The sequence below is a fragment of the Perna viridis genome, chromosome 2 (assembly GCF_037379345.1).
Source record: "Perna viridis isolate PV_CMFRI_1.1 ecotype Kerala chromosome 2, ASM3737934v1, whole genome shotgun sequence".
Taxonomy (NCBI): Eukaryota; Metazoa; Mollusca; class Bivalvia; order Mytilida; family Mytilidae; genus Perna; species Perna viridis.
In genome coordinates, this window is record NC_142446.1 from 10,515,533 (window position 1) to 10,541,568 (window position 26,036).

General features: G+C 31.9%; 1 protein-coding gene across 1 annotated transcript in view; it reads right to left on the reverse strand.

Annotated features, from left to right (window-relative positions):
• Nucleotides 1-2,724: 2,724 nt before the first annotated feature.
• LOC148623602 (legumain-like) overlaps nucleotides 2,725-26,036 on the reverse strand; it is a 34,622-nt gene continuing 11,310 nt past the window's right edge. Inside the window, exons 2-13 of the mRNA XM_088565525.1 lie at nucleotides 24,891-24,988; nucleotides 20,618-20,702; nucleotides 17,267-17,352; nucleotides 16,875-16,950; nucleotides 14,786-14,848; nucleotides 13,174-13,243; nucleotides 11,215-11,333; nucleotides 9,773-9,862; nucleotides 7,930-8,010; nucleotides 7,502-7,618; nucleotides 4,627-4,800; nucleotides 2,725-4,104 (exon numbers count right to left, since the gene is read on the reverse strand). Coding sequence (XP_088421651.1) covers nucleotides 4,003-4,104; nucleotides 4,627-4,800; nucleotides 7,502-7,618; nucleotides 7,930-8,010; nucleotides 9,773-9,862; nucleotides 11,215-11,333; nucleotides 13,174-13,243; nucleotides 14,786-14,848; nucleotides 16,875-16,950; nucleotides 17,267-17,352; nucleotides 20,618-20,702; nucleotides 24,891-24,988 — 1,161 coding nt within the window. The 3' untranslated portion in view covers nucleotides 2,725-4,002. The remainder of the gene's footprint in view (nucleotides 4,105-4,626; nucleotides 4,801-7,501; nucleotides 7,619-7,929; nucleotides 8,011-9,772; nucleotides 9,863-11,214; nucleotides 11,334-13,173; nucleotides 13,244-14,785; nucleotides 14,849-16,874; nucleotides 16,951-17,266; nucleotides 17,353-20,617; nucleotides 20,703-24,890; nucleotides 24,989-26,036) is intronic.

The window sequence follows — 26,036 nt, forward strand, 5'->3', positions numbered from 1 at the left end:
ATCTACCCCGGACTTGACTTTTTAAGAGCAACTCGGCGGATGTTTCTAGAAAAGCAGAGGACGCTTACCCTACTGGTGCACCTGGTCCATGCTCCCAGTTCTTAGTGGAGTCCGAGTTGCTCATTTGCTTTTGTTACTTTGTATGTATGATTTTAGTTACTTTATGTTCTTTGTTGTGTTTGTCTGTTTTCCATGTCTGGTCTTTGTCCTTGGATTACATTCCTTTGATTATCGCTATAACCTTGGTTTCCTTGATTACTCGTTCGACATCCAAAATGGTACAAATGCGATATGCTCTAAAATCGGGTGACTTCCACTAAAATATTGGTTCCCTCTTTCGTAACCGTTACGACCCGAGTGTTTTCAATCATCCTGAACAAGATCGAACAACTGGTAATGGCTATATATAGATATCGGTGTCCTGATAATATATATGACCTTTATATAATCTGTGTTTGAATCGGAAACTGGGTAATATTACATAAATTCAATACTAACCGATCATTTTAACTTTTAATGTAAACTTCCCGTTCAAATACAGCAAAAACACGCATAGACATGTGTGTATGTTTTTAAATAGGTACGTTGTAGCGATCTATGGGTCGTTTATGACATTAACCAGGGAACCAGATTAAGCAGCTGGCAATGAATATTCATAAATATCGGGGCGTGCTATATCTTTTAACGAGCCTCAGTGTCTGGATCGGAAACTGGATAATGTTCAAAGCTAACAGATCATTTTATGTAAACTTTCCGTTTGAACACACATGTATGATACTTAAGAGGTACATGTTTATCTCGTATGAAGCTACAACTATGACGCTATGGCGGTAAACACGGCGAGGATCTGCACGCATTACGTGGCGTATAACTTCATATTTACGCAAATCATATGCGAATATTAAGTACTGAAATTACGACTGCAAGAAGTCGCTTTTTATCAGAAGGCTCTTGAACCGTGAAGGCATTCTACAAAAAGAAGGAAACAATAGTTTGTAAAATTGGACTGTTTGATATTGACTAATTGGTTACTGACCATCCGTATGACTAGTGGTTCACGATCAAGCTGTAATACATGACTTGTATTATCGATCTGTTCACGATTAATAGTGTGACATGAGTGAATGAAAGGCGTGTTTGACGAACTACAATCACATAAGGGCAAAGAGACCTCTCAGAATAACTTTTTATCATCGAAATAACACATTTTACCTCACCTGGCCATAGGCTATGTGAGCTGAAACCATAATTTGGCGTCCGTCTTTGTCACTTTAACATTTAATATAATTTTTTTAAAAGATGTTCTCCTCAACCAGGAACTACTGGGCAGAATTCATTGAAACTTTGAATGTTTAGGGTATCTTGCACTAAATTTATGCTTCGATTTTTGATCTGTAGAAAAACATGGCCTCCATTACTCAATTACTCATAATAAAACATAGGTGTCTGTCCACAGTTTTCGCATGTATCACCAAAATCTTTAGGTTAAGCCATATCATGCCTGGGTAAATTTATCCAGCATTATAACATTTATATATCTGTTATATAAAAAATTGAATTAAAAAATTCAGATGTTATAAAGTTTTTTAACATCTGAATTTTAAACTCAGTTTTTTTTAGCTATAATAACATTTGAATTTTTTAAAAATGTTCTTAGGGTATCCTGGCTAAATAAGAGCTGTGAAAAAAACACGGACGCTTTTACAAAAACAAAAAACAAAAACAAAAACTAATGTTGGGAGTCAGTCAGCAGTTTTTCAAAACTCTGCCCAAATTTTCTTGTGAATATGTTGACTTTTAAAAGTGGGAGTAATTACTCTTTTTGACAATTTTCGCTATTTATGATGTTTTTACTTCAAGAAATCTTCTCCTGCGATTTTAATGGAAGTTGGTATGTTTGTTCTTTAGGGTAAGATGTTTGATCCATGAAAAAACATGACTGCTTTTACAAAAAAAAAAAAAAATAATACAAAAAAATAGAATGAAGGTTATCAAACGAGGTGAGCGATTTAGGATCTTTATAACACCTAGTTAACTTACTCCCCAAAAAGTATCGTAAAAATTAAGGTATTATCATATTACTTATCTCCAGTTCATGGTGCTTGTACGAGACCGCTTCCTAATTTTTCATGAGGAATCCAATAAAAAAAAATTCAAAATTGGACCAAAACTTAAAACAATGATTTTTAAAAACATTTTTTTTTTGGCATGGCCCCTTCGACCTACTATAACATGACAACTGTATGAGATATCTGATTGAAAACACAGGCAGGGATTTGTATAAGAATCTTGTAAAACAAACATCAAAATCAGTCCAAATTAAAAGTTTCAATTTTTTGGGCATGGCCCCATTTCATGCAAAAACAGTTTAAGTTGAACCAATCCAAAGACAGAATTTCAAAGGAACCACTAACACTATTATTGGTGGTTAATGGAAGTAATGCATAGTCTATCTTGATCCTTCTCACCCTGGAAAACCCAGTATATAGTGAACACAGCAGTCAGCTAATGGATCTTCTAGCATGAAGGAACATTTATTCTAAAAGTTTAATGCTTTCACAAAGTCAATATATCTTTTTGTACTATTATTACATTATTCATGTGCACAGGGAAACAACAGTGCGAAGTCTGACATTGTTTGTCCAAATACCCATTACATTAATATGTATATGATGAATAGACTGACTTTACTCTTTTTGTTGGGCAAGATTGAAGAATATCAAGTATAATATAATATTTATTAAATAATCACAGACATTTGGCAGGAATGTTAATTATTTCTTATCAGCTTTGGTTTCAATAATTGAATCAACAACAGAACTTTTACCAATTATCACAGGTTTTTATCTTAATACACAGAAATTCAATATTTCTAATTCCCTTGATCAACTTTTTGTGTTATTAACAATTATCATTTTAATACCCAATAGTCCAACATTGAGTTATCAATTTTAAGACAATGCATATACATCAATGGTATTTCATAGAAAAGGAAATTTTACTATAAAGTATGAAGTAAAAAATACCTACTGACTTCTTTCTAGGTTTTTCAAAGTGTGATGTCTGAAAAATGAACTTTCACGTAAAAATAAAATTTGATTATGGTAAGAAAGTCAAAAAGTACTCACAAAATATGACACAACTAATTGAATTTCAATTATAAAACACATACATCAACTGATTGTAAAATCCACTTATTTGTTTACATTTAGAATTATCAAACAGCTTTCAGATATAAATCAATAACTATACATATTCTAGCACTGTCCGAACAATTTTGCTTTTTGCAAATATTGCGAAAAAATGAAAATATAACAACCTATAATCTTTAATCCTTTATAGAAAGTGGGCTTCTCCAAGAAAGTACCAAAATGCTATTGCATTTTTAATACCATTTCTGTATTAACAGAACACACAAACATGTATTTCAAAATTAATAGTAGCTAAAGTCAGCATTCTCAAAATTATATAAAATCACTATAAAGGAATTTGTATGGAATCCATAATTTTATAAACAAGCCACAAGTATTCACTCATCAGCAACAGCCCTATTATAAATAAATAATACAAATTGACATATTTCAATTTCCATTAAGTGAAAAGAACATCTTTAATATGTAGCAAACAAAATACAAACATCAAAACAGATATGCTATTTTAGTAATATTGCACTTTACCACATAATTAAGCAAGTTATGATCTCTAAATTCACAATTCAATTTTGACAAGCTAATTTCCACTAATAAAACATCATACAAAATATAAACCTATGTTGTTTAATTAGGAAATAACATTATAACATGACAATTCTTAGCCAGTATCTCTAATCTTTATTCTACAAAAGTATTTGTGATAAAAAACTTAGTAAAAACATCAAAAAATTTACAAAATACAAATCACTGGTTATAGTCAGGTATACAATGCACAAATTTTAACCAATAAATAAATGATAAAAATGAACATACTAATGTGACTTCAGCAGCAGTCTGGATTAGATTTCTCTTAACAGGTTTTGTCAATGGCTGACTTAATTGTAGCAAAGGAATACACATGTTTCTCACAAAGGTTAACAAAGCTGTACAACCTTCTCAATGAATACTGGAACTGAAATAAATCACAATCATCTCAAATCTAACTCTTTTTAAGACTAATTCCTTCACTTTAAATTTATGTAAGAAAATGATAATATTTAGTTGTACGTTGATGGAGTTTCGATGTTTATTGACTCATTAGTTTACAATGATAGTTCTATAAAGCTTTCATACCTAAAATACAATGCCACTAAGAAATTTAGTTTATGAAATTTTCTTATCTGATTCATGCAGAAATCTGGCAATAGATACAGAATAATAAAAGGTTATTTACGTAAATTTTAGGAAATGTTTACAAAAGAAGTATATCATATTTCACTAGTCAACAATATATATATACTACAAGAGATAATGTTCCTTAATACTCCAACAACATTTCATTTATGTATAAAATATTTCAATTGTTTTTTAAAATGCCTTTTTGTTAATGATATGTCATGAATTTGAAGCTACATTTACAGTAGTGCAATATGGAATCATATTGCATGCTTACATTTGGTTGCTACCTGTGGTAAATGTAATGACTTTTACTTACATTTGGAATATCGAGCTGATGACAAGTATCTTTGAGATATTCTACAGTCTGTTGATAACAATCATGATTATAAAGATCAACCCTATCCTCCAAAATACTGCTTACAATCTGATGATCATGGTTAACAGTCGTACTGATGATTTCTTTAACTATTCTGTCAACCTTTGACCTTTTCTAAAATGCAAATTGTAAACTACAATACAGTATCTATCATAAGTGTCAACAAATTTGTAAACACAACATTTACAATTCATTGCCAGAGTAATCAAGGGAACCAAGATTCTAGCGGATATCAAAAGAATGTAATCCAGAGACAACAACCAGACATGGGAAACAAACAAATGCAACAAACAACATAAAGTAACTAAAATAATACATACAAAGTAACAAAGTAAATGAGCAACTCGGACTCCTCTAAAAACTGGGAGCATGGACCAGGTAGGCGAAGGGTCTGCTTTTCTAGAAACACCCACAATAATATGTACAAAGTAACAAAGTAAATGAGCAAATCGGACTCCACTAAAAACTGGGAGCATGGACCAGGTGCACCGGTAGGGTAAGCGTCCTCTGCTTTTCTAGAAACACCTGCCCAGTTGCTCATAAAAAGTCAAGAACAGGGTAGATGAAAGAACACAATGGTAAAAAAGTACACTCCAGATATTTTGACCAGAAGACAGAGAGAGATCATATGTACCCACTTACAACCCCCTAATAAAAAATATCAGTAAGAAAGACAAATGGAAAGTTCAAGGTGGATAATACCTATTTCAAAGAGCATTTTTTTCTGTCATCTTGCAAAATCATAGAAATATACCTGTACAATGCTCTGGAAATTTGACAGATCATGTCATTCATTTTATCAAACTTTATTAGATGAAATTGGATGTTTGTGTTGGTCTTTTACATGATCAGATTGAGTATAAACTAAAAAAAACCTTTTTTTTTGTAATCATTTAAAGATAAATATTGTAATTTGTTATTTCATCATACTATGTCTGTTACAAAACATCTGAGCAAGTGAATGAGGTCGGTTTGAACCACACATGGACCTTTTAAAAGGTAAACCAAACATTGTATCCCTCGGACCTTTTCATGACATCAGCAAACAGCTGAGAAGTTCCGAGTGATGAAAATGTTGATAAATAAAAGAAAATCACAAATTCATTGTTTCAAATGGGTTGTTGACTTCTGTGTTAAAAGGATTCAATTGATAAATTAATTACAAACTCTGACTGATTTGTAATACTGTACAGATTTCAGCACCACATGCTAATGTTAGCACTGAAGAGACAGTAGAAATATGAAGGAGTGCGTACAATTTTTGTAAATCTTTTTTTCTTAATTATTTAAATCAAGTAATAAATATATGAAAATTCTCACTTCAATTCATTCGTTTACACAATGGGGCTGCACATGTACCGTGAATTTAATTATGCAATCAACTAATCAGAGGCAAATCACAGTGACAGGTGGCTGCACATTGGCTAAAATTGATGCATACCTGTCAATTAATTTCCCATGAACAATTAGGAGACAGGTAGACAGTATGTTTAGACACTAATTAAACCAAGCAGACTGTAATCTGTAAGGGATGACAATTTTTATGTCCTATATTGGAAAGTGGTCTGACATTGGTCATTAGCAAAATTTGTCAATGACTGGCATTTTTTATTGTTTCTGGGGCCTTGGGCATAGATAGTTTCAATTAACAGTGTGTAAATGATGTAAAAATAATATGTTTAACTTATTTTAAATGATTTTTTGACATGAAAATCATGAACATTAAAACATTAATTGTAAAAAGCCTTTTCAGAGGGAGATAATTGATGGGAAATGTAATGGACATTATAGTTTTTTTTTATAATATTACATCATTGATTGACTGTTGGGGTTTAACGCCCGAGCAGCAATATTTCAGCTATATTCAGGCGATGAACAAGAAATGGATGATAAAATGAACATGAAATGATGATGAAAAGGAAAATGGGATGGGGCACAAGGACAACAGGGTCGACAAATTTTGAAAATAAGGGAGGTAGGTAGGGTTGGGCAATTAAGCCTCCTGTGGCAGAGCGCAAAGGTTCCTACTCCTATCGAATACCACAGCAGGGTTCTTTAACGTGCTAAGAACGTGGCAAATTTCCCAACACGGTGCACCACTATGGTTTGCGGTGAGGTTTTCCGTATTATAGCCTGATAACCCCAGCATATAACAACCCCGGGGTACCCCATTCCACCACCTGGGGCACACAAACCAGTTGTTTTGTGGGCAGAGCACCCTAGCCCCCAGGTAAGGTTCTGAGCACTATTTATTTGTTTTTTATGACAAGCTTAGTGCTGCTGCCGGCCTATTCTTTTGACACCTGGACCTGCACAGGGCTTTTGGTAACTCCAAATTTTCCTTTTTTTTAATATATATATATGAAAGAATGTCAGTTAATTGTTCTTTACAAATTTATAGGAAACTGTATATACAAGAGCCCGGTTTTAAAAAAAATCTAAAATTGAGATTTTCCTCAAAAACCTTCCTCAACTCAAATTCCAACCAATCAAAACACTTGAAATTGAAGATTTGAGGACAAGCTCAAGGATTTGAGGAAAATAATCGGCTGTGAAATAGTGAAATTTTGAAGTATGTTCATTCAAGGTCATCTCCGAAAAAAAGCTGGGAAAATCTATTTACTAGAAATAGTATATCTACCTTACAGAAAATGCAAAGACTTCCAATCACAACTTTATGTAGAACCAACTGTGACAGTACTGTTCAACACATATTGTCCTATCAGAGTCATTAAGATATTTCATGCCTCCATATTGAACTTCAACTATTGTGTATATACTACAAAAAATATCTAACAATATTCTAAAGCATTACCAAAGCCAGTTCTGTCATTTCTTTAACAAGTTGATCTTTTTCAGCTTCATCAACAGAAGACAACCACAGATTTCTCAGGATTTCCATGTCAACATCTTCTGCCCTAACAGCATCATCCTGATCATATAACAATGAAGAATGCGTAAATTTTCTAATGCATTTGTATTACTAGATCAAACTTCATAGTGATTAGGAAAAGGTCTTCAAAAGAACAAGAAACAGACCTTAGTTCTTTTTGAGATAAATGAACCCCCTAAAAGGTCTGAAGACAGTTTTAATTTGATCCTTCTGAGGCCAAGTACTTCATCCAAGACAGAATGCATTCTGACAAAAGACAAAATATGCTATTCAGATTGAGAAAGACAGAAGACTATAGTTAAAATAAAGCTAAAAGTTCACATTATCCTATAATCAACCAAGATACTTACATTAGGATTAGGAGCTGGATATACAATATGGTTGGACTGCATATTTCCCTGAAACTCAGCTACGGTCATCTGACCAATAGACTAAAATGTAAATGACGTCAGCTTATAAGACAAAAATTGATACATATATAATATCATTATGTCATGTTTACTTATTTGGTGCATAGACTTGTGATGTGTCTTTCAATTTCTAAAACAAAAAAGCAATTCAAAAAGACAACTTTAATAACATTTGTTTAAATTCACTCTAACAAAGGATCAGTCAGTCCTTTAATGACGTTTTCTTAACCCCCCCCCCCACCTCCCACAAAAAAAAAAAAAGAAAGCAAATTAAAATTGAAATAAATAAGTTTACTATGGTTTACATGGAATAAAACAACTGTTTCTACCCCAAACACAAACTATCTAGAAATGAAATAGTTCTGTGGTATTTTAATATTGATAAAAAATAAAATCCTCTAGAAGGTGCAGTTTAATTTCTTTTATCATTGTGATTAAGTTTTTTGACACAGCATAGGCTTCTGACACAAAACAAAGAACTTAAAACTATGTTAATTGGACATTCACCATGATCTACAATAGAAAATCTGAAGAATCCCAAGGACTCACTTCTGGTTAAAATCTGCTTTAATTTTTATCCTCAAGACCTCACTTTGGACTAATTTGAAAATGGGTAACAAAAACAAAAATCCAAATACACATAAAGATTCCACATATTGAAGAATCAGTTTGTGAATTTTTGTCAAAATCAAAATGCAGTTTTATTTTGGACCAACTTGAAAAGAAGACCGAAAATCAGATACATGGTCAGATTCAGGATATCAAAGGCCAAAAAGAATTAAAAGCAATCTCTATAAAAATTGGTAAAAAAATGAGCAATGTATTACAAAATTACACCTCATTTTTTGTATGAATTATATCCCAGAACTCAAATATGAAAAATGGGAAATGTACAGAATCAAAATGGAGCTCAAATCAATAGCAAGAAACAATTCACCCAAGTTTCATGAGAATGGTGGCAGCATTTACAGTTATTGAGTGAAATGTGAACAGATGGACAGAGACTGGTATACCATAATATGTCCCATACAAAAAACAGGCTATCAAGAACCCTAAAAATGACTGTCAAGGTCAGTTACCTTCTATAAGGAGTCTTACAATTCAACTTGGCAAAACTTTTGTAAAGCTTTTCTGACTAAAAATAGGATGTCATATTCATTTCTTGTGTCTCCTACAGTTTTTGAGTGTAATGCAATAAGCTTCAAATTTTATACTTTAACATCAGTCAACAAAATTTTGAAAGAAGATACCAGATGGATGTGTGTACTCCCAAAATGTTCAACTGTTCAATTTTGTGGTTTTCAGGAAAAGCTTGAAGAAGGCTGTAATATTCATTTTTCTGTATCTCTAGTACTTTTTTATTGATACTTGCAAAAAGAATGTGAATGAACCTTGATCCCTTGACCATCCTAATGGTGAATGCTTCAGACAGTATGACTCATCATGCTGAAGTTGAAGCTGACCATGGATTTCAAAAATTTTGAGACAAATACCTCATACACAAAAATTTGATACTTGACACACAGGACAAACCTATCAAAGTAATACATTTGTACCAAAATTCAAATCATTCCAATGAAGGGCTCCAAAGTTTTTGCATGAACAAAAATTTGTAAAACAGACATACATATTAAAACAAGGCTGTATAACTAAATGCTTCAGAGGCTTTAAAGTATTACACATAAAAAAAAACATGGGTCATGTATTCAAAGTGCTATGACATTTAGTAATAGTAATGTTCATTTCTATAGTGCAGCCAAAGTAAATACACAATGTAAAGTACCTTGTCACCCCATTCCATAACCTGACTGGTGTTGGTTTTCTTCTTAGTTATTTTAAATTGTTCCTGTATTGTTTCCGAGTTCAAATTTTCCTGAAATGAAAAAAATAATGAAATACATGAAAGGTTTACAACAAGGGCAACAATTCTGAAAGTAGACTACCCATACTCACTCTTGTATTTACTTGTCCATTTAAAACCATAACTGATACATATGTTGTACAAATTCAATTTAAGTGAGAATATAAAATATCTAATTGAAATAAAACCAGGTACTAATGACACCTATAAAATAATGATACTCCACTATTGTCTGTCCCAAAACAGAATTTCCCTTCTAATAGTATGTGCAGTTATAAGTACCCTTAATTGTGGTTGCATGAGCCTTTGTCAGCAGAGATTATTGCATATTCATATTACTTTGAAATATCAATTATTATTAAAATACATTGCACATAGATTAATAATATATAATAATATAATACAATGTATGGTAGTACGGGACAGTCCATTTAGATGTTATTATGTAGGATAGAGGATCAAAATGATGCATGTCACGACTCTATTTGCTACACTACTCCATCGGATCAAAATGATAAAGGGAAGATATGTAAACGTATAGAAAGGTCTGAAAAATTCCCAATGATGTTAGAACTGTCAAATTTGCGATGCAAATTTTTGGTCGTTCCCTCTGCGGGACTTGAACACGTAACGATGGAGCAGTGTAGTGAATAGAGTCGTCACATTCTAAGACGTTTGTATAATATTGATTTGTTGTGACATGCATCATTAATTTGATCCTCTATCCTACATAATAACATCTAAATGAACTGTCCCGTACTACCTTACATCGTGTACTAAGTTACAGCCCTAGATTATCTTTCAAGGAGGAATGACCCGGCCAGTGAAAGCTATATTTTTATATAGCCTAGCTGGCCGAGTGGTCTAGGGCACTGGACCTTGTGCAGGCGGTGTTGCCATAGATGTCACAGCGGTACCATTTCGAGTCCCACATAGGGAACGACCAAAAATTTGCATCGCAAATTTGACAGTTCTAACATCGTTGGGAATTTTTCAGACCTTTCTATATGTTTACATATCTTCCCTGTATCAATTTGATCTATGCAGCAGCGTAGCGAATAGAGACATCACATTCTAAGATGTTTATATAAATATATATAGTTATTTTGCACTCTCCATGATATATCACTTCTGAAAGTCAAGGCAATGAAGTTTTGTTATTATTCTGCACCCAACAAAACATACAAATGAATGTTGCCTAAGAGCTCTCAGTTCTCTCTGCCAAAAAAACTCAGCTGTGCTTGTTATTAAGTAAGTTTAAATAAAACTTGCTATTTTTAACACCATTTTAATTTAATTGTCTACCACTTTGTAGTATATTTTGGCCCATTTTCTGGTTTCATTACACAGTTTTATCATCTCACCTTGTCTGAGTCCTGCAACCACATAACACTGAAAACATCCCCAAGGTATGTCCTTCGTTTCTTATCAAAATAGCAGGCATAGGATGATGATGTAGCATTAGATGCTGTCAATGCTAGCACTGTAATATTACAAAACAATATCAAGTATTTCATAACAATATATAGTCTCCTACTACCTGCAAAATCATTTGGAGAGAGTGAAATGAGAACTTCATTTGTAAAATATGTTAAAACTCAATATTAAAAAAGAACTAAGCCTAACTATCTTAAAGTGCAAACATTCAATACTTGATAGTTAAATATGTGAAAAGTGGATAAATTTTCAAGAAACATGTCACAACACAATGGAATGTTATCAGAAAAATACAAAATCAATATCTCAAAAGCATGAAAAAAGGTGTGTGAAAAACTGATGAATTTTAGTACTAATTAAATGTACCGATAATTCTAATATTCCCTACTTGAGGAGCTCAGGATACAGCCATATTTTGTCCTGTTTTTGCAGAGTTACCTCCCATAAGAGCAGGTATATTTTCGAAGTCTCTCTAATCAATGTTCGGATTCGGGTGCAGAAAAAAGAGGTAACTCGAATGAAAATGGAATCCCCAGCAGACAAACACAACAGTGTTTCTAAAATTTACAGGGTGTTTCATTTTGTTGGTAGGTTACAAAAGGATGATTTTCGTGTGTATCCCGGGTAAAGAAAATTTATAGCAGGATCAGTAGAACGAGAAATTCCCTTTTGACTTTCGAGATTTTCTAAAGTATCGTCGATATCGGATGGAAAACCTTACGTGTTCTGAATAGACACCTGCTCCAAAGGGAGATAAATGTTGAGAAAATGTTGGTCCGCAAGTCGGGAATAACATGCTTCAAAGCTATTTAGACCACAGCCATGTTAAAAAATTGATAAGCACATAACCAACATTTCATGCAACTCAAAAGCTAAGTCATAAAAAAATATGAAGAAACTATTCCTATTAGAATTGAAATACATAGTAAATCACAAAAACTCCATTTGATCATTGTTTTACCACAAGCTCTTAATGTCTTTATTTGAAACAATGTGACATAAATGGCCAGCGAGTGGTAAAACAATGATAAAATGGAGTTTTTGTGAGAAAATGTTGGTCCGCAACATTTTCTCACAAAAATTCCATTTTACAAACTCATCAAAATATAGCCATATACCATTTATCAAGTCATCATCTTAAAGGATGTTTGAAAAAAAAACGGGACAACATAAAATTTGATTTAAGGGCCACAACTCAGCCACAAATCATATGACCAAAATAAAACTCAACTTAAACTGTAATTCATTTAAATAAATTCCAAGTCAATATCTTAAAAGGAGAAACAAAAAAGTCCTGAATATGAAGAACAGACAGACTAACACACAGGAATAACCTAAAACTATATTCACCTTTGTTTTTCTAAAAGGATACTAAAATCATTTACATCAAAAGATCATACATGTTAACCCTCCTATATTAGGGAAAAGGACGGGAGAAACTTTCATAAAAAAAAAAAAAAAAGAAAAATTTTGAATCTCCCACATAAAAATGTAAGATTTGTGGGTAGATTTTGGTCAAAATTACTATATTTTCGGGAAAAAAGTACAAAAAAAATGAATTTTTAAATTTGCTTTTACATATAAATATCCCGCATGAGACAGTATCAATTAGGGTGAACCTCCAACATGAACTGTTATAAAGATTAACAGTTATGAAAGATGGTACCCATTTTACCTAAATAACCTAAATGTTCGGAATTAATCAGGGTTCAAATCAAATGAAATCAGCCTTGAACATGCTGAATTCAAATTTCACTTACTTTTGCAATAAAATCATTAATAATGTTTGAAACTTAACTTAATCCAGTTAACAATTCTCATCTTAGAAAGGATGACTGGTTTGTATTTAAAGGCAAATAATAAAAACTGAATACAGTACTGCTTACCATCAATATCCTTAGGCAACAAAGTTTTAAACATGGATCCTGACTCACAAGATTCTAAGTAAAATACCAACTGAAACAAATAAAAGGACTTTTTGAAAAAAGCTGAACATGATTTTTAGTAGCAAATGTTATTCAAAATATCATCTAGAATAACTGTAAAATGGATTATCCTGCTCTCCTATGTCATGAATTTTAGAATTTGCAAAAGCAATAATCCAAAAACTTATTAAAATAACAAAATCAAAAACATGTCTAGGGTTTTTTTAGGGCTTTTAACACAAAAATAAAGGGATGACATTCTTTCTTTTTCAATTACAATACTAAAAGAAAAACAAGTTACTTACCACTGGCTGAAGACAACAATATAAAAGCTATTTATCAACCCAGAAGATCATGTCAGTGGCCATCAACAGTTGTATTCAGCATTCCAGTTCTAGTTGAACTAGTATGGGTCCAAAGAATGCTGTGAACTGCTAATAACCACCAAAATGTCTTCTGAGGTGTTTATTTGATCATAATATTCATTTTCTGAAAGTATATTAATCTAGATTCCATTAATACAATATAAACTGAAATTACTATTTAAAAATTTAAAAATTCGAAAAATTAGGAATTTCTCAATAAAAATAGGGCTTTTTTTGAAAAATAAGGAAAATTAGGAAAATAAGGGCTCATTTAAAGCCTGTTCAAAGTGTGCATTAGTACTATGTAAGCTATAAAATAGGACCACAGAGCCCAGAACTCCACCACAGGTGAGGTCACACCCCCAAAATCAATAAACAGGACCACAGAGCCCAGAACTCCACCACAGGTGAGGTCACACCCCCAAAATCAATAAACAGGACCACAGAGCCCAAAACTCCACCACAGGTCACACCCCCAAAATCAATCAACCCTTTTTTTGTTGTTTAGAACATAATACAATATCATACAAATTAGTACACTTAAACTCAAGCAGTAGAAACCAAAAAATGCTTCCCTTTACAACCCCTCAACAGTTATACCAGTAGTCATATAAGTCAATTCCAGTCTGATCTTTATAATATGGAACCTTGTGGTATAATACCACAATTCGTAGCAATACATATACTCAAGTATTACAGTTAAGTTAATAAAGTATTTGACCCCTTATTCCTTAACAATTCAAATCACAACCCAAGTATCCATATCAACCTTTTTTGATATAAAAATTTACAAGCCAGATTTTTTGCAATTCATCCCTAAACAGTTCAAAGTTATTTTAAACATTGCATTTGTATCACTGAACCCAGCATCACAATTTTAAAGAGATCCATACACTTACACTCAAGTTATTGCTTCAGACACCATATGATGCCACAGATGATAACAGCATGATACCATTATATTATTAAAGTTGATGTCATAAGATAAATACCAACAAGTGGAAAAATAAGGCTTTTCATTTTTCATATCTATATTCCACCAAACCATATTTTTAGCAATGGTATACAATATTTAAACAAAAGCACATTTATAGCAAATACATGTGACCCAAACCAGTATGCAATGTAACAGAAAACACAGTCATTGAATAGAGAGGTAAATATCAGTCGTACTAAGGTCATTGTACGTCATATCTCTTTTAAATCACCTTTGCAAACTTCTGCTCTTCATGCATCTTCTTCAGAGCTTTAACAAGGTCTTTGCTGTGAAGCTTAAAGAACATAAGAAAAAATGTCATCACTTCATGCATTACAAGTCGAAATCAAATCTAAATAAAAAACTTAGCAGAGCGCAGCACGATAAGACCGCAGTGGTCGACCCTGAATAGTTGGGGCAAGTTTTGACACAGTATCAGTTTTTGAAACACTTGAGCATTAAGACTTACAATTCATTATGGACACAACAACTAGTTTGGACACAATATAGCACAAAATTTGACATTCAACTAAAAATTTTCAAACTCAGACCAAAAATCAAAAAGTTGATTTTTTTACCCATGCAACTCAAAAATACATAAGAGGTATGCAGGCATGGATTTTCATAAGCTATCTAATACAAATTTTGCTTTGACCCCTTTAACCTAAAAACTTAAAAACCATATAAGTTTTCTGAAAACTGATTGAAAAAAATGCTGGCAGGGACTTTCATATGGTATCCTATAATTTTTGTTTTTCTAATTGGGACCAAAAATAAACAAGTTGATATTTTTCCTATGCTTGAAGTTATAAAATGTCTAACTGAATTCTGTGAAATGCCTGTTTAAGGCTCCTTTTCGACCCCTAATTCTAAAATGTTTGAGGCTATAACCCCTAAAATCAATACGAAGATTCCTTTTGTAATTTGTAATCTTGTTATAAAATTTTATAAAGATCAATCAACAAATACTCAAGTTATTGCACAAAAACAAAGTGTTAACGGAGGACAACAATGACAGCACCATACCAATATACAACCAAAAATTTTTGAGGTCATATAAAAATGAAGGAATATATCTAGAAGCTTTTCAATTGCCACATAAAACGCAATTGACACCATAACCCGACCTGCAGTACAATTTTTCTTTGTTCATTAGGGGCATTACTCCATCATAAATCAATGATCATCAGTGTGTAACTCATCAATGTAAACCTGCATACCAAACATCAGTTCAATATTTCAAGGCATTCATAAATGTAAGTCTGAAAAACAAAAATGAACAGTAATTTTTCTTATTTAAAGGGGCACAACTCCATAGAAAAAGTCGGTGAACCTGAACAAAACAATACTGCATATTAAAAAAATCTCAAAGTGTTCTGCACCTAAAAAATCAGTTCAATATCTCAAAGTTTTGTGAAAAAAAAAGTCCAGAAAACAGGTTGGTGCAGAAAGAGGGAAGGACAGAATAATGAACAAGGGTAACTGTATGCCTCGAAGGTGGAGGGGTAAAAATAAAAAACGGAAGCATAAAGCAAAAAAAAATGTATTAAAATTTTAAATTGTAATGTTTCTAAATCAGAACTTGAATGTACCAGTAGTTATTTACAATAAAAAAAATGAAGCAATAGATAATACAGCATGTCATATTTTTATAAATGTTTGGAAAAAAAATCTGGAAAACTATTTGTTATAGAATAATGGATTGATGAGGATAAAACTATTTGTTATAGAATAATGGAATGATAAGTAAGGATAAAACTATTTGTTATAGAATAATGGATTGATGAGAATAAAACTATTTGTTTATAGAATAATGAAATGATGAGGATAAAACTATTTGTTTATAGCATAAGCTTGAAAATATACATGATTTTTAATTGAATTAGATTTACCTTATCCACTAGTTTTTTTTTAAAGTAAATTCAAGGACAACAACAGATAATTACACACAGTTTGAAATACAGTATGATCCTAAAAGGATTATAACCTAATAATCCATTTCACAATTAGAGGGTTTAACCACTTTAATATATATGAAAAGTTGGGAAGTTAAACCCCTATTTACATGTAAAAATGTGTGCGGGTTTAACCCTTATCAGATGAAAGTCTGGGAGTTTAACCCATTTAACTCCTTTTTGGAGTTTGGAGGTCTAATCCCTATAATCCAATTTTTAAAAAGTTTGGGGATTTGACCCCTATAGATTCTTAGCACCAAGAACCATTTTGTTTTTTTGTGGACATGGTCAAACAAAATTTTAATACCACATAATGCAGATTTACTTGAAAGCAAGTGATGGCATAAAATATTAATATATACTTACAAACTTGCTGCCAAATGCTATCAGATTTGGGGCTCCATGATCCACAAAGTTAACAAAAATGTGGTCATTAGGTCCACTAAAATACAACACAGCAATTCAATTCATTGTATACTGTATGGATGCTTAATACTGAATTAAATTGACACTGCACTTAATTTTGTCTTGTCACTGTAGTTCTTGTTTTGTTTAATCATACTACAAGTCCTCACAATGTTATTTTAACTTCAATATTCAAAGGGTAATAATCCAATCTATTCTATTTTGTGTCATTGACATACTTATCTACTAATATGAATCAATATAAAACCTTGGCACATTAGTTAATAGATTAACATGAATTATTATTATATTGTAGAACATGGTAGACATTGTATATGCTGTGTAATTTATACCTATTGATGACCTTCCCACTTCCAATACCATTCAGTTCTTCTTTCTTTCCACTCAAAACTTTCAAGAACACCTCAGGATTCACATGCTAGTCATTAACAAAAACAAAACAAAAAACAAAAAAATTAGCTTCCTTCAAAACTTTCAAGAACACTTCAGGATTCACATGTTCCTTCATAATTAATAATACCACGTAACTAAAGGCTTGAAACTAACCTCAATTAAAAACATAAACTATCAAACAAAAGTGTTTTTTTTTTTCTCGGACTCAACACTTTCTAAAAGTCTCACTACATTAAAACCTTAAAAAGAAATGTTTTAGTCAACAGACCCTGACAGCGGGGTATATGCATGAAACAGATATGGAAATGTGAGTTGTGATGCTATTGTAAATGTATTCATTTCCTTGGATTTCATCATGTGAACATATTTGCGGGTATTAATTTTTGCAGCTTCAAAAATGATTACGGTATATGGTGTTTAAATTCAATTTCATAGGTACAATTTTTCTCGGTTGTCTGTCCACCGCGAAAAATAGTACGTTTACAGTAATCCATTGAAATATGATTGATCTTGCGCACAAGTGGTTCATACTAAAACTGAAGAAATCAGAAAACTTAACTTAATTTGAACTTTCAAAGTCAACAGACTGCAGGGGTATGTGCATAATTATGAGGAGAATGGATATGGTGAATATGTCAAAGACTGACGCAGAACTATGATGTAGTGATGCTTATGCATTTGCATACCAAATATGATTGATCTAGCACTAGTGGTTAATACTAAACTGACCTAATCAGAAAACTTAACATTAAAGTTTGAACTTTCAAAGTCAATAGGCAGTGGGGTGTATGCATAAAACCAAGGATCTTTATTGTAGACTACATAACTCCTTGAAAAACTAATACAGAATTGTAATGTAGTGATACTAATGCAACTGCATACCAAATATGACTGATCTAGCACAAGTGAGAATTTCGTCACAATCTAGACAAAAACTATCAAACAAAAGTGTTTTTTTTTTTTTCAGATTCAACATTTTATAAAAGTCTCACAGGTATGTCACTATCAGATGTCCATTCTTCACCTACCTTCTGTTACATGATAACTACTAACTTAAAAATTGAGATATGAACATGTTAGGCTTGAATGAATCAGAACATAGTAGTTTCACTATTTACTAAAATTCTGGGAAGATTGTGTTTTCCTGAAAAAAAGATATTGCAACAAATTGATCAATAAAAGGGTTTGAAAAGCTCATAATGATGTTTCATTTAAAAAATTACCAATCTTACATTAATGATATTTAGTATGTATTTATTAATTTATTCTTTTTTGCATGTGTTTTATATGAAGCTGATTTTTTCTGCTTTCTTTTGCAGGTTCTTTTATGAAGATACGCTGAAAAATAGCCAATTCATGAGAAAAAAACTGAAACAACTGTTTTGTTATGTAAGTTCACTTTTAATGACTACCTTTAATGATTTGAATTAATATTGATTTATCATTTTCAGAGTACTGTTATTTTCAGTTTAATTATCAAGGAAGACATATTAAACAAAGTTTTAAACCACTTTTTATGATGGTTCAAGAATTATCAAGCTGTCTCAAGATGGACAAGACATTTTTTGGTGGTTTGGTGTCAACAAACTTTCTCTTGAGACAGCTTGATAATCCCTTGAATCATAAAACTACTGTGTTCTGATTCATTCAAGCCTAAAAACATGTTCATATCTCAATTTTTAAGTTAGTAGTTATCATATAACAGAAGGTAATTGAAGGATGGACATCTGATTGTGACATACCCGCATGAATAATTGTCCAGTCCGTAGACCAATATGGCAGCGCTTTTATTCAAGACCTTCAGGTTTCAGTGGTAACTAATGTTCAAATAATTAATTATATTTTGTCACAAATGATCAACTTGTTAAAATATAATTTATTTTGCCACATTGTTTAAATGAAGTTAACACATATTAAGAAATAGGGTTCTTTTTCTGCTTGATCTATTTTCATTGATAGTTGATTTTTTTTTAAGTTTTAAAAATGACATCATTGTTTTTCTTGTTCTATCTGTATTCATTAAACATTCTTATTAAAAGATGTTGATAATGATACAAAAAAATAATTCAAAATTTACAGACATGGTACAATGTCCTGTTCGTAGACAAATTCAATGAAAATATAACTGATTTCTATAAGCCATGATTTTGTTACTGTCTGTCTTAAGATTATAATTACATACACCATTTGAAAGAAAATTGAAACTCCATCCCAAAAATGTAAGTTTTTTTCTTATTCTAAGCTGTTAAAAGACTTTGAAGTTGCATAAGAAATTGATTTTTTTTTTAATTTGCATAATTTGAAAATGCTTACAGCTTCTTTTTTTTTTTTTTAAAGTTAGTTACAACTTGAAATTTTTACTTGTATTTATTGATAATTAATATAAAAAACCTCAGAACTTTTATACATGTTAAAAACTGTCTTGTCTGTAGACATTATTTAATGAAATAATAACAGATTTCACACTGGAATAAATCTGTAACCGTTCATCTTAGGATAATGAATATAAATATCATTTTGAAGAAAATTTAAAATCCTGTCCAAAAATTTTACTTATTAAGCTATACAGACAAAACCAAATGAAAAAAAAAATACCTGAAAGATGACAGTTTTATATAAATAGTGACAATATGTAAACAAATATGATTTTTTAAAAAGGAAATATGTGATGACCACGTTTTATAGACTTAATGTAATGATATTATAATTAGAATCATTTTACACTGAAATATTTGAAAGACATCTCCAAATGTGTGTTATAGAACCGTATGTAGCTTGTTTTTTTCTCTCTAAAGTTTAAAGTTTGAAATGCAAAATCAATGAAACCCTTAAACTATTTGGAAAACAATTATTATTTTCATATAATATCAGTATTTGAGCTTCAAAAAATTACCCTGTCTTATATTTTAAAAGGATTTGAAAAATAACCCCAAGTAAAACATAGTTTGGACATCTGATTATGACACACCCATCAATACTTACATCTTGTTCACGTGCAATGTGTATCCTATCTACATTATCCAATTCACATTAGATGATGAATATAATTTTGTAAAGTCACTTGCATTATAACATGAATTTGCATGAATGAAATTTTTTTGTCCTTTTTGCCTTTTGCTATCAATTGAAATGAGCAAAATTGTCTTTTTTTGTCCTGTAAGTGACAAAAATTAATTTTTTTGTTGCAAATATAGATCACATTGCATTGCAACACCAGATAAACAAATTTTATAACTCTACTATAGTTGACTGCTTTGATGGCATAAACTGTGATAAGAGTAAAGACTTACAAACAGTCCAGTGTAGTCTTTAGGTACTCCTTCATAAACATTTGGACCATTTGGTTGGTTAATTATAGTGCCTTTTTCTGGATTTCTGAAATAAAATATCATAACTTGTTCTGTGCACAATTTTGCAAACAGTGAATTAAAATTCTAAATCATTGGTGATGTTAAATTAGGTTGACACAACAAGAAAAAGGTGTTGGCCGGAGAAAATCCATGATTGAAATTATCAAATTCATTTCACTTGTGATTGATATAATCTACCGGTACTACACAGGGAACATTTGATAATTCACTGCAATCTTCATCATAAAATGTGATGTCAGACAGACAGACTGAAAACCTATGCACCAAAAAAACTATGTTTGCAGATGGTATAGACTACACTGATGGGCATGAATACTTTCAGCAGTAATTCTATTTACCGGTAAGTGTTAAGTTGAAAATTGTTTCCCTGAGGGGATTTTATATCAGGATGAAGAATGTTTATAAGTCTTATAAAGTATGGATTCTCTACATGGGGAAAGTGGTGATAATGTTCTACCTATTATGCACACTAATGCACCATTAGTATCCTTTTGCTTTGTTTATTTTTTCCCATATTCATTAAATTTTTTGGTATAAATTGGGCAAGGTTTAGCTGATTGTTCTACTCAGTTTCTTTGTCATATTTATATTGTTCATTTTGATGTTTCCTCTGATAAAGTAAGAGATTTTTTTTACTTCATCTTTCAAAAAAAACTAAAATTTAAAATGGTAATCTAATCAATCAGTACAATTAACAAACAATAATTGTTCTCATAGATGTAATTAAGTCATAAATATGACAGTGTGTTCACCTTTCTCCAACATTCAATTAAGTTACAGATTATGAGGCCCTCAAAAGGAATTGATACTGAAATTTACTTGTACTTTACCTTTCCCAATATAAAAATATTTTAAATAATATCCTTGACAAGGGTAACAAATATTCCTCTTTTTGTAATATTTTTTTTATTACATATCAATAATTTTTTCTGTTTTTGCAAACAATTAAGGTAAATATTTGACGTCATATTTATAATAAAAACAGTTGAAAAAATATTTCTTGCAATAGTAATTTTATTTGTACTTTAAAAAAAAAAATTATAAAATGATTGTATACAACTAATTATTATTATTAATTACAATTTATTTTTTTTCAATTCTATTCAGTCATTTATCATTGAAGTTATGCCAGTGTCATTATTTTTTTTATATTATTTATCTAATTCAGATAAAAAATAATCAAGAAATGTCTGTCAGTAAAGGTTCATTAAACAAGTAAACTGCAAAGACAAGAGCAATGCTTTAAGCAAACTTTTTAAGGGTCCTGAAAGATTTTTTCCTGAATTTTTACATTACCAACTTTGCAAAATCTTCTGCAAATGAGTTAGAAATTAAAAAAAAGTTTGGCTGAGTCAGACTGGAGTTAAATGGATATCAAGGGGGTACATAGTGATCGTGGTGTCTGTTCATGCATCCCCAGTTCTAATCTGCAACTCCTCTAATACCGTCAAATGGAATTTCCTTTCATATGTGGCAACATCCCTTCAGCACCTGCGTTTTGGAGTTTTCATATCACAACTCATCAATATGCCTGAGCTTGCCGTGACTATGTAGACTTTTTGTATTGTGATAGACTTCTTACAATTAGGCTTCTGGAACAGGGTTATGTTGCTACAAGAATGAAGTCATCACTACAGAAGTTTTATGGTCGTCATTATGAACTCGTATTATGTTACGGTATATTCATCTGCACCATGAAAACTGGTTGTACAATGTGTCATTGTTTTCCTTTCCTCTTTCGTCTACCCTGGACTTGACTTTTTGTGAGCAACTTGTCTGGTGTTTCTAGAAAAGCAGAGGACGCATATCTTACTGGTGCACTTGGTCCATGCTCCCAGTTTTTTAGTGGAGTCTGAGTTGCTCATTTACTTTTGTTACTTTGTATGTATTATTTTGCTCATTTTATGTTCTTTGTTGTGCATGTCTAATTTCCATGTCTGGTCTTTGTACCTACATTCTTTTGATTTCAGCCTTGGTTTCCTTGATAACTCTTTAAACGGCTTGTTAAAACTTTGTCATAAACAATTTGAAAAAAAGGGTGAAAAGCAATACCAAATGATTTATGAATACCATCCCTTTAATGGGCTCGTAATCTCTAGTCTTGATTAACTGAAAAAATTAAAATGTTGGAGAAACATGAATAAACCAGTATGACAGGTGTGAAATAATGCCTCAGGTTATATTGCAGAGAATTAATGGTTTGAAATTTGAATTCCTGAAAGAGCTTAATTAAAACATACTACCCTTCAGACCCAAATTGTTGTACCTTTGTATATTGAGAGATATTTCAATTTAAAAAAAATATTTGTTTTGTAACTGTCCAAAATAGCTTTATAGTAATAAATATCAACACACAGTTCTTGGTATATTTTGTTTAAAACCATTATAAATCTTTACATTTGAGATTTTTTGCTTAAACATTATCTTATATTACACTATTTCAGATATTTAGATTGACTTTCATTTCAGTTCATTTTAAACTTTTATGATATTTTGATTAAAATTTACCTTTTGTTTAAAAGAATTTCAATTGGACATGGATTAGGTAAAAGATAATAAAAAATGAATAAGTAATTATGAATATATTTCCTGAATATTACATGTCAAAATCTATATGACATGCTGTATCAACCCTTGACCTAGATCACCTGCAGGCCAGTGTATCAACCCTCGACCTATATCACCTGCAGGCCAGTGTATCAACCCTCGACCTATATCACCTGCGGGTCAGTGTATCAATCCTCGACCTATATCACCTGCGGGTCAGTGTATCAATCCTCGACCTAGATCACCTGCAGGCCAGTGTATCAAGGTTACAGACCACCAATTCAACCAATGAACATTTGGAACGTAGGCAAAAATAGTCCTACGCAGAAATTACCCCTGTTCCTCATAGTGCTGTGAAAAAAGTTCTCATCTTATTTGAAAAATTTAAACAGTTTCTGAAAGGAAAAACATTTCTGTACATTTTATAGGTGCATTTTGCTTCTTGTGATGTGAAGCCTAATCTCCATAATGATTTTTAAATATACCCCTATCTTGTGAAATCACTGGGATTTCCCATGCTATTTATAGACCCTTCACTTCCGGTGACCAGTACTGCACTGCAAGTCTGCTAACTCCAGATGCCATTCTGAGGATTGTGAGCTGACATATGTAGAATCATGCTGATATATAGTCCTCTGCAGGTTAAAGTTAAGGTTAAGTCCAGAGAAGCCATTGAATATTGTGAAATTAGCATAGAAGCCTATGGGAAGTGGAATTAGTGGTTTTTAGCCTCAATCCTCGACCTAGATCACCTGCAGGCCAGTGTATCAACCCTAGACCTATATCACCTGCAGGCCAGTGTATCAATTCTCGACCTAGATCACCTGCAGGCCAGTGTATCAACCCTAGACCTGAATCACCTGCGGGCCGGTGTATCAACCCTAGACCTGTATCACCTGCGGGCCGGTGTATCAACCCTAGACATATGTCACTTGTGGGCCGGTGTATCAACCCTAGACCTATGTCACCTCCGGGCCGGTGTATCAACCCTAGACCTATCTCACCTGCAGCCCGGTGTATCAACCCTCGACCTATATCACCTGCGGGCCGGTGTATCAATCCCCAGAAGTCTCAGATTTTGACGTGTTCATTATATCATATATTTTAACCATACTTTGAATATGGTCTGTAAAGGGATGTGATATAGGATAGACAATACAGGGTTTAAACAACATATACAAAAAACTTATATTTCAATCTAAATATATGAGTTATCTGTAATGATAATAACCCAAATTAAAACAATACTCATGATGCATTAAAGTACATGACAGCATATTTGATTTGTTATCATATTTTCTATTCAAATATTATATATACATGCAAATGTACTTTTTTCTATTGAAAATTACACAAATGAACTCCTTTTAAAACCTGATGTTCTAAAATGTAATCTAATGTAATTAAAAATGTAATTGATGATAACAGAGCTTTGAGAAGTTGTAATTGAATAAATTAAAATTACAACTAATTGAAATCAATGTCAATTACAGATTACTTTTGATTACTCACAATGTTGTAATGGATAACAATCGATTATGATTACTGATTATGATTACCCCAACCCCGATAAACATCAAATAATTTATTTGTTTCTATAATATATGAAAATACTTAGATAAAAAAGTGTCTCCTAATGACATACAGTTTATTATCAGCAATGTCATCAACCATCATGACAATTATTCTCTCATCTGGCAAACCATGATTCTTCAGCACCTGATATGCATGACATACATCAGCCTGGAAACATAGAAGAAATTTATATGTCATAGAAATAATACAGAAATATACGATATAATAAAACAGCACTCAGATTTTTCTATCAACTAGTCAATGTAATCGTGTAATTTATTATACCCCCATTTGCAAACTGGGGAGGTATAATAGTGATAGCAGTGTCCGTCTGTTCTTCCTTCAGGGGGACCCATCTCTTATCCCTTACTTCTCCCACACAATTATCGGGAACTTTCACTGAATCTTTATTACATGTTCCCAATGTGTACCTCTTATTTCAGATTTTGATCTGATTCAATCTGGGGGTTTCCAATAGCAAAACATGGACTTTGTCATTTGTCAATATAGGGACCATCTCTTTTCCAATACGCCTCCTACATCACTGAATGGAAATGAATAAAACATTCACAGAATCATTATTACATATTCCCATTGTGCACCTTCTATCTTAAATTTTGATCTGAATCAATTTTGGGGTTTCACATATCAAAGCATGAACTTTTCATTTGTGAATATGAAGACATGGCGGGAAAATCCCTTATTTGCTATTTACTTTATTTCCATTGATGCAGAGATTTTCACATGAATTAGGGGAAAAGCGATTATCAATACACATATGAATTATATGAAAATGTATTTATTGTCAGACAGAAAATGAATCGCTGGAAGTTACACAGCAGGTGGTCAACAATGACCTTTATGGAAAGTTATGCACATCCTGAAGGTATTCTGTATGCAAATTTTACTGAAAAAGTAAAGTTCATCATTTTCTAGTTCAAAATCAGTATTGCAGGATAAGATAGTAACAGTAAAGTTAATTGGTGCTAGACTGTCTAGGTATACACTAAACTGAATTGGATTAATCTTAATAATGTCTGTCCAAAGATCATCACATTTGTCTTTCAATGTACTACATGAGACTAAGATGTGCTCTAAGATATTTGAAAAGACCATCCCAAATCAATCATATAGTAATATGTTATCATCTTGTTCAATAACAGAACATAAGTCAGTAACATATTTAGCTGCTTCTTGTAATTCTGGGTAAAGTTTT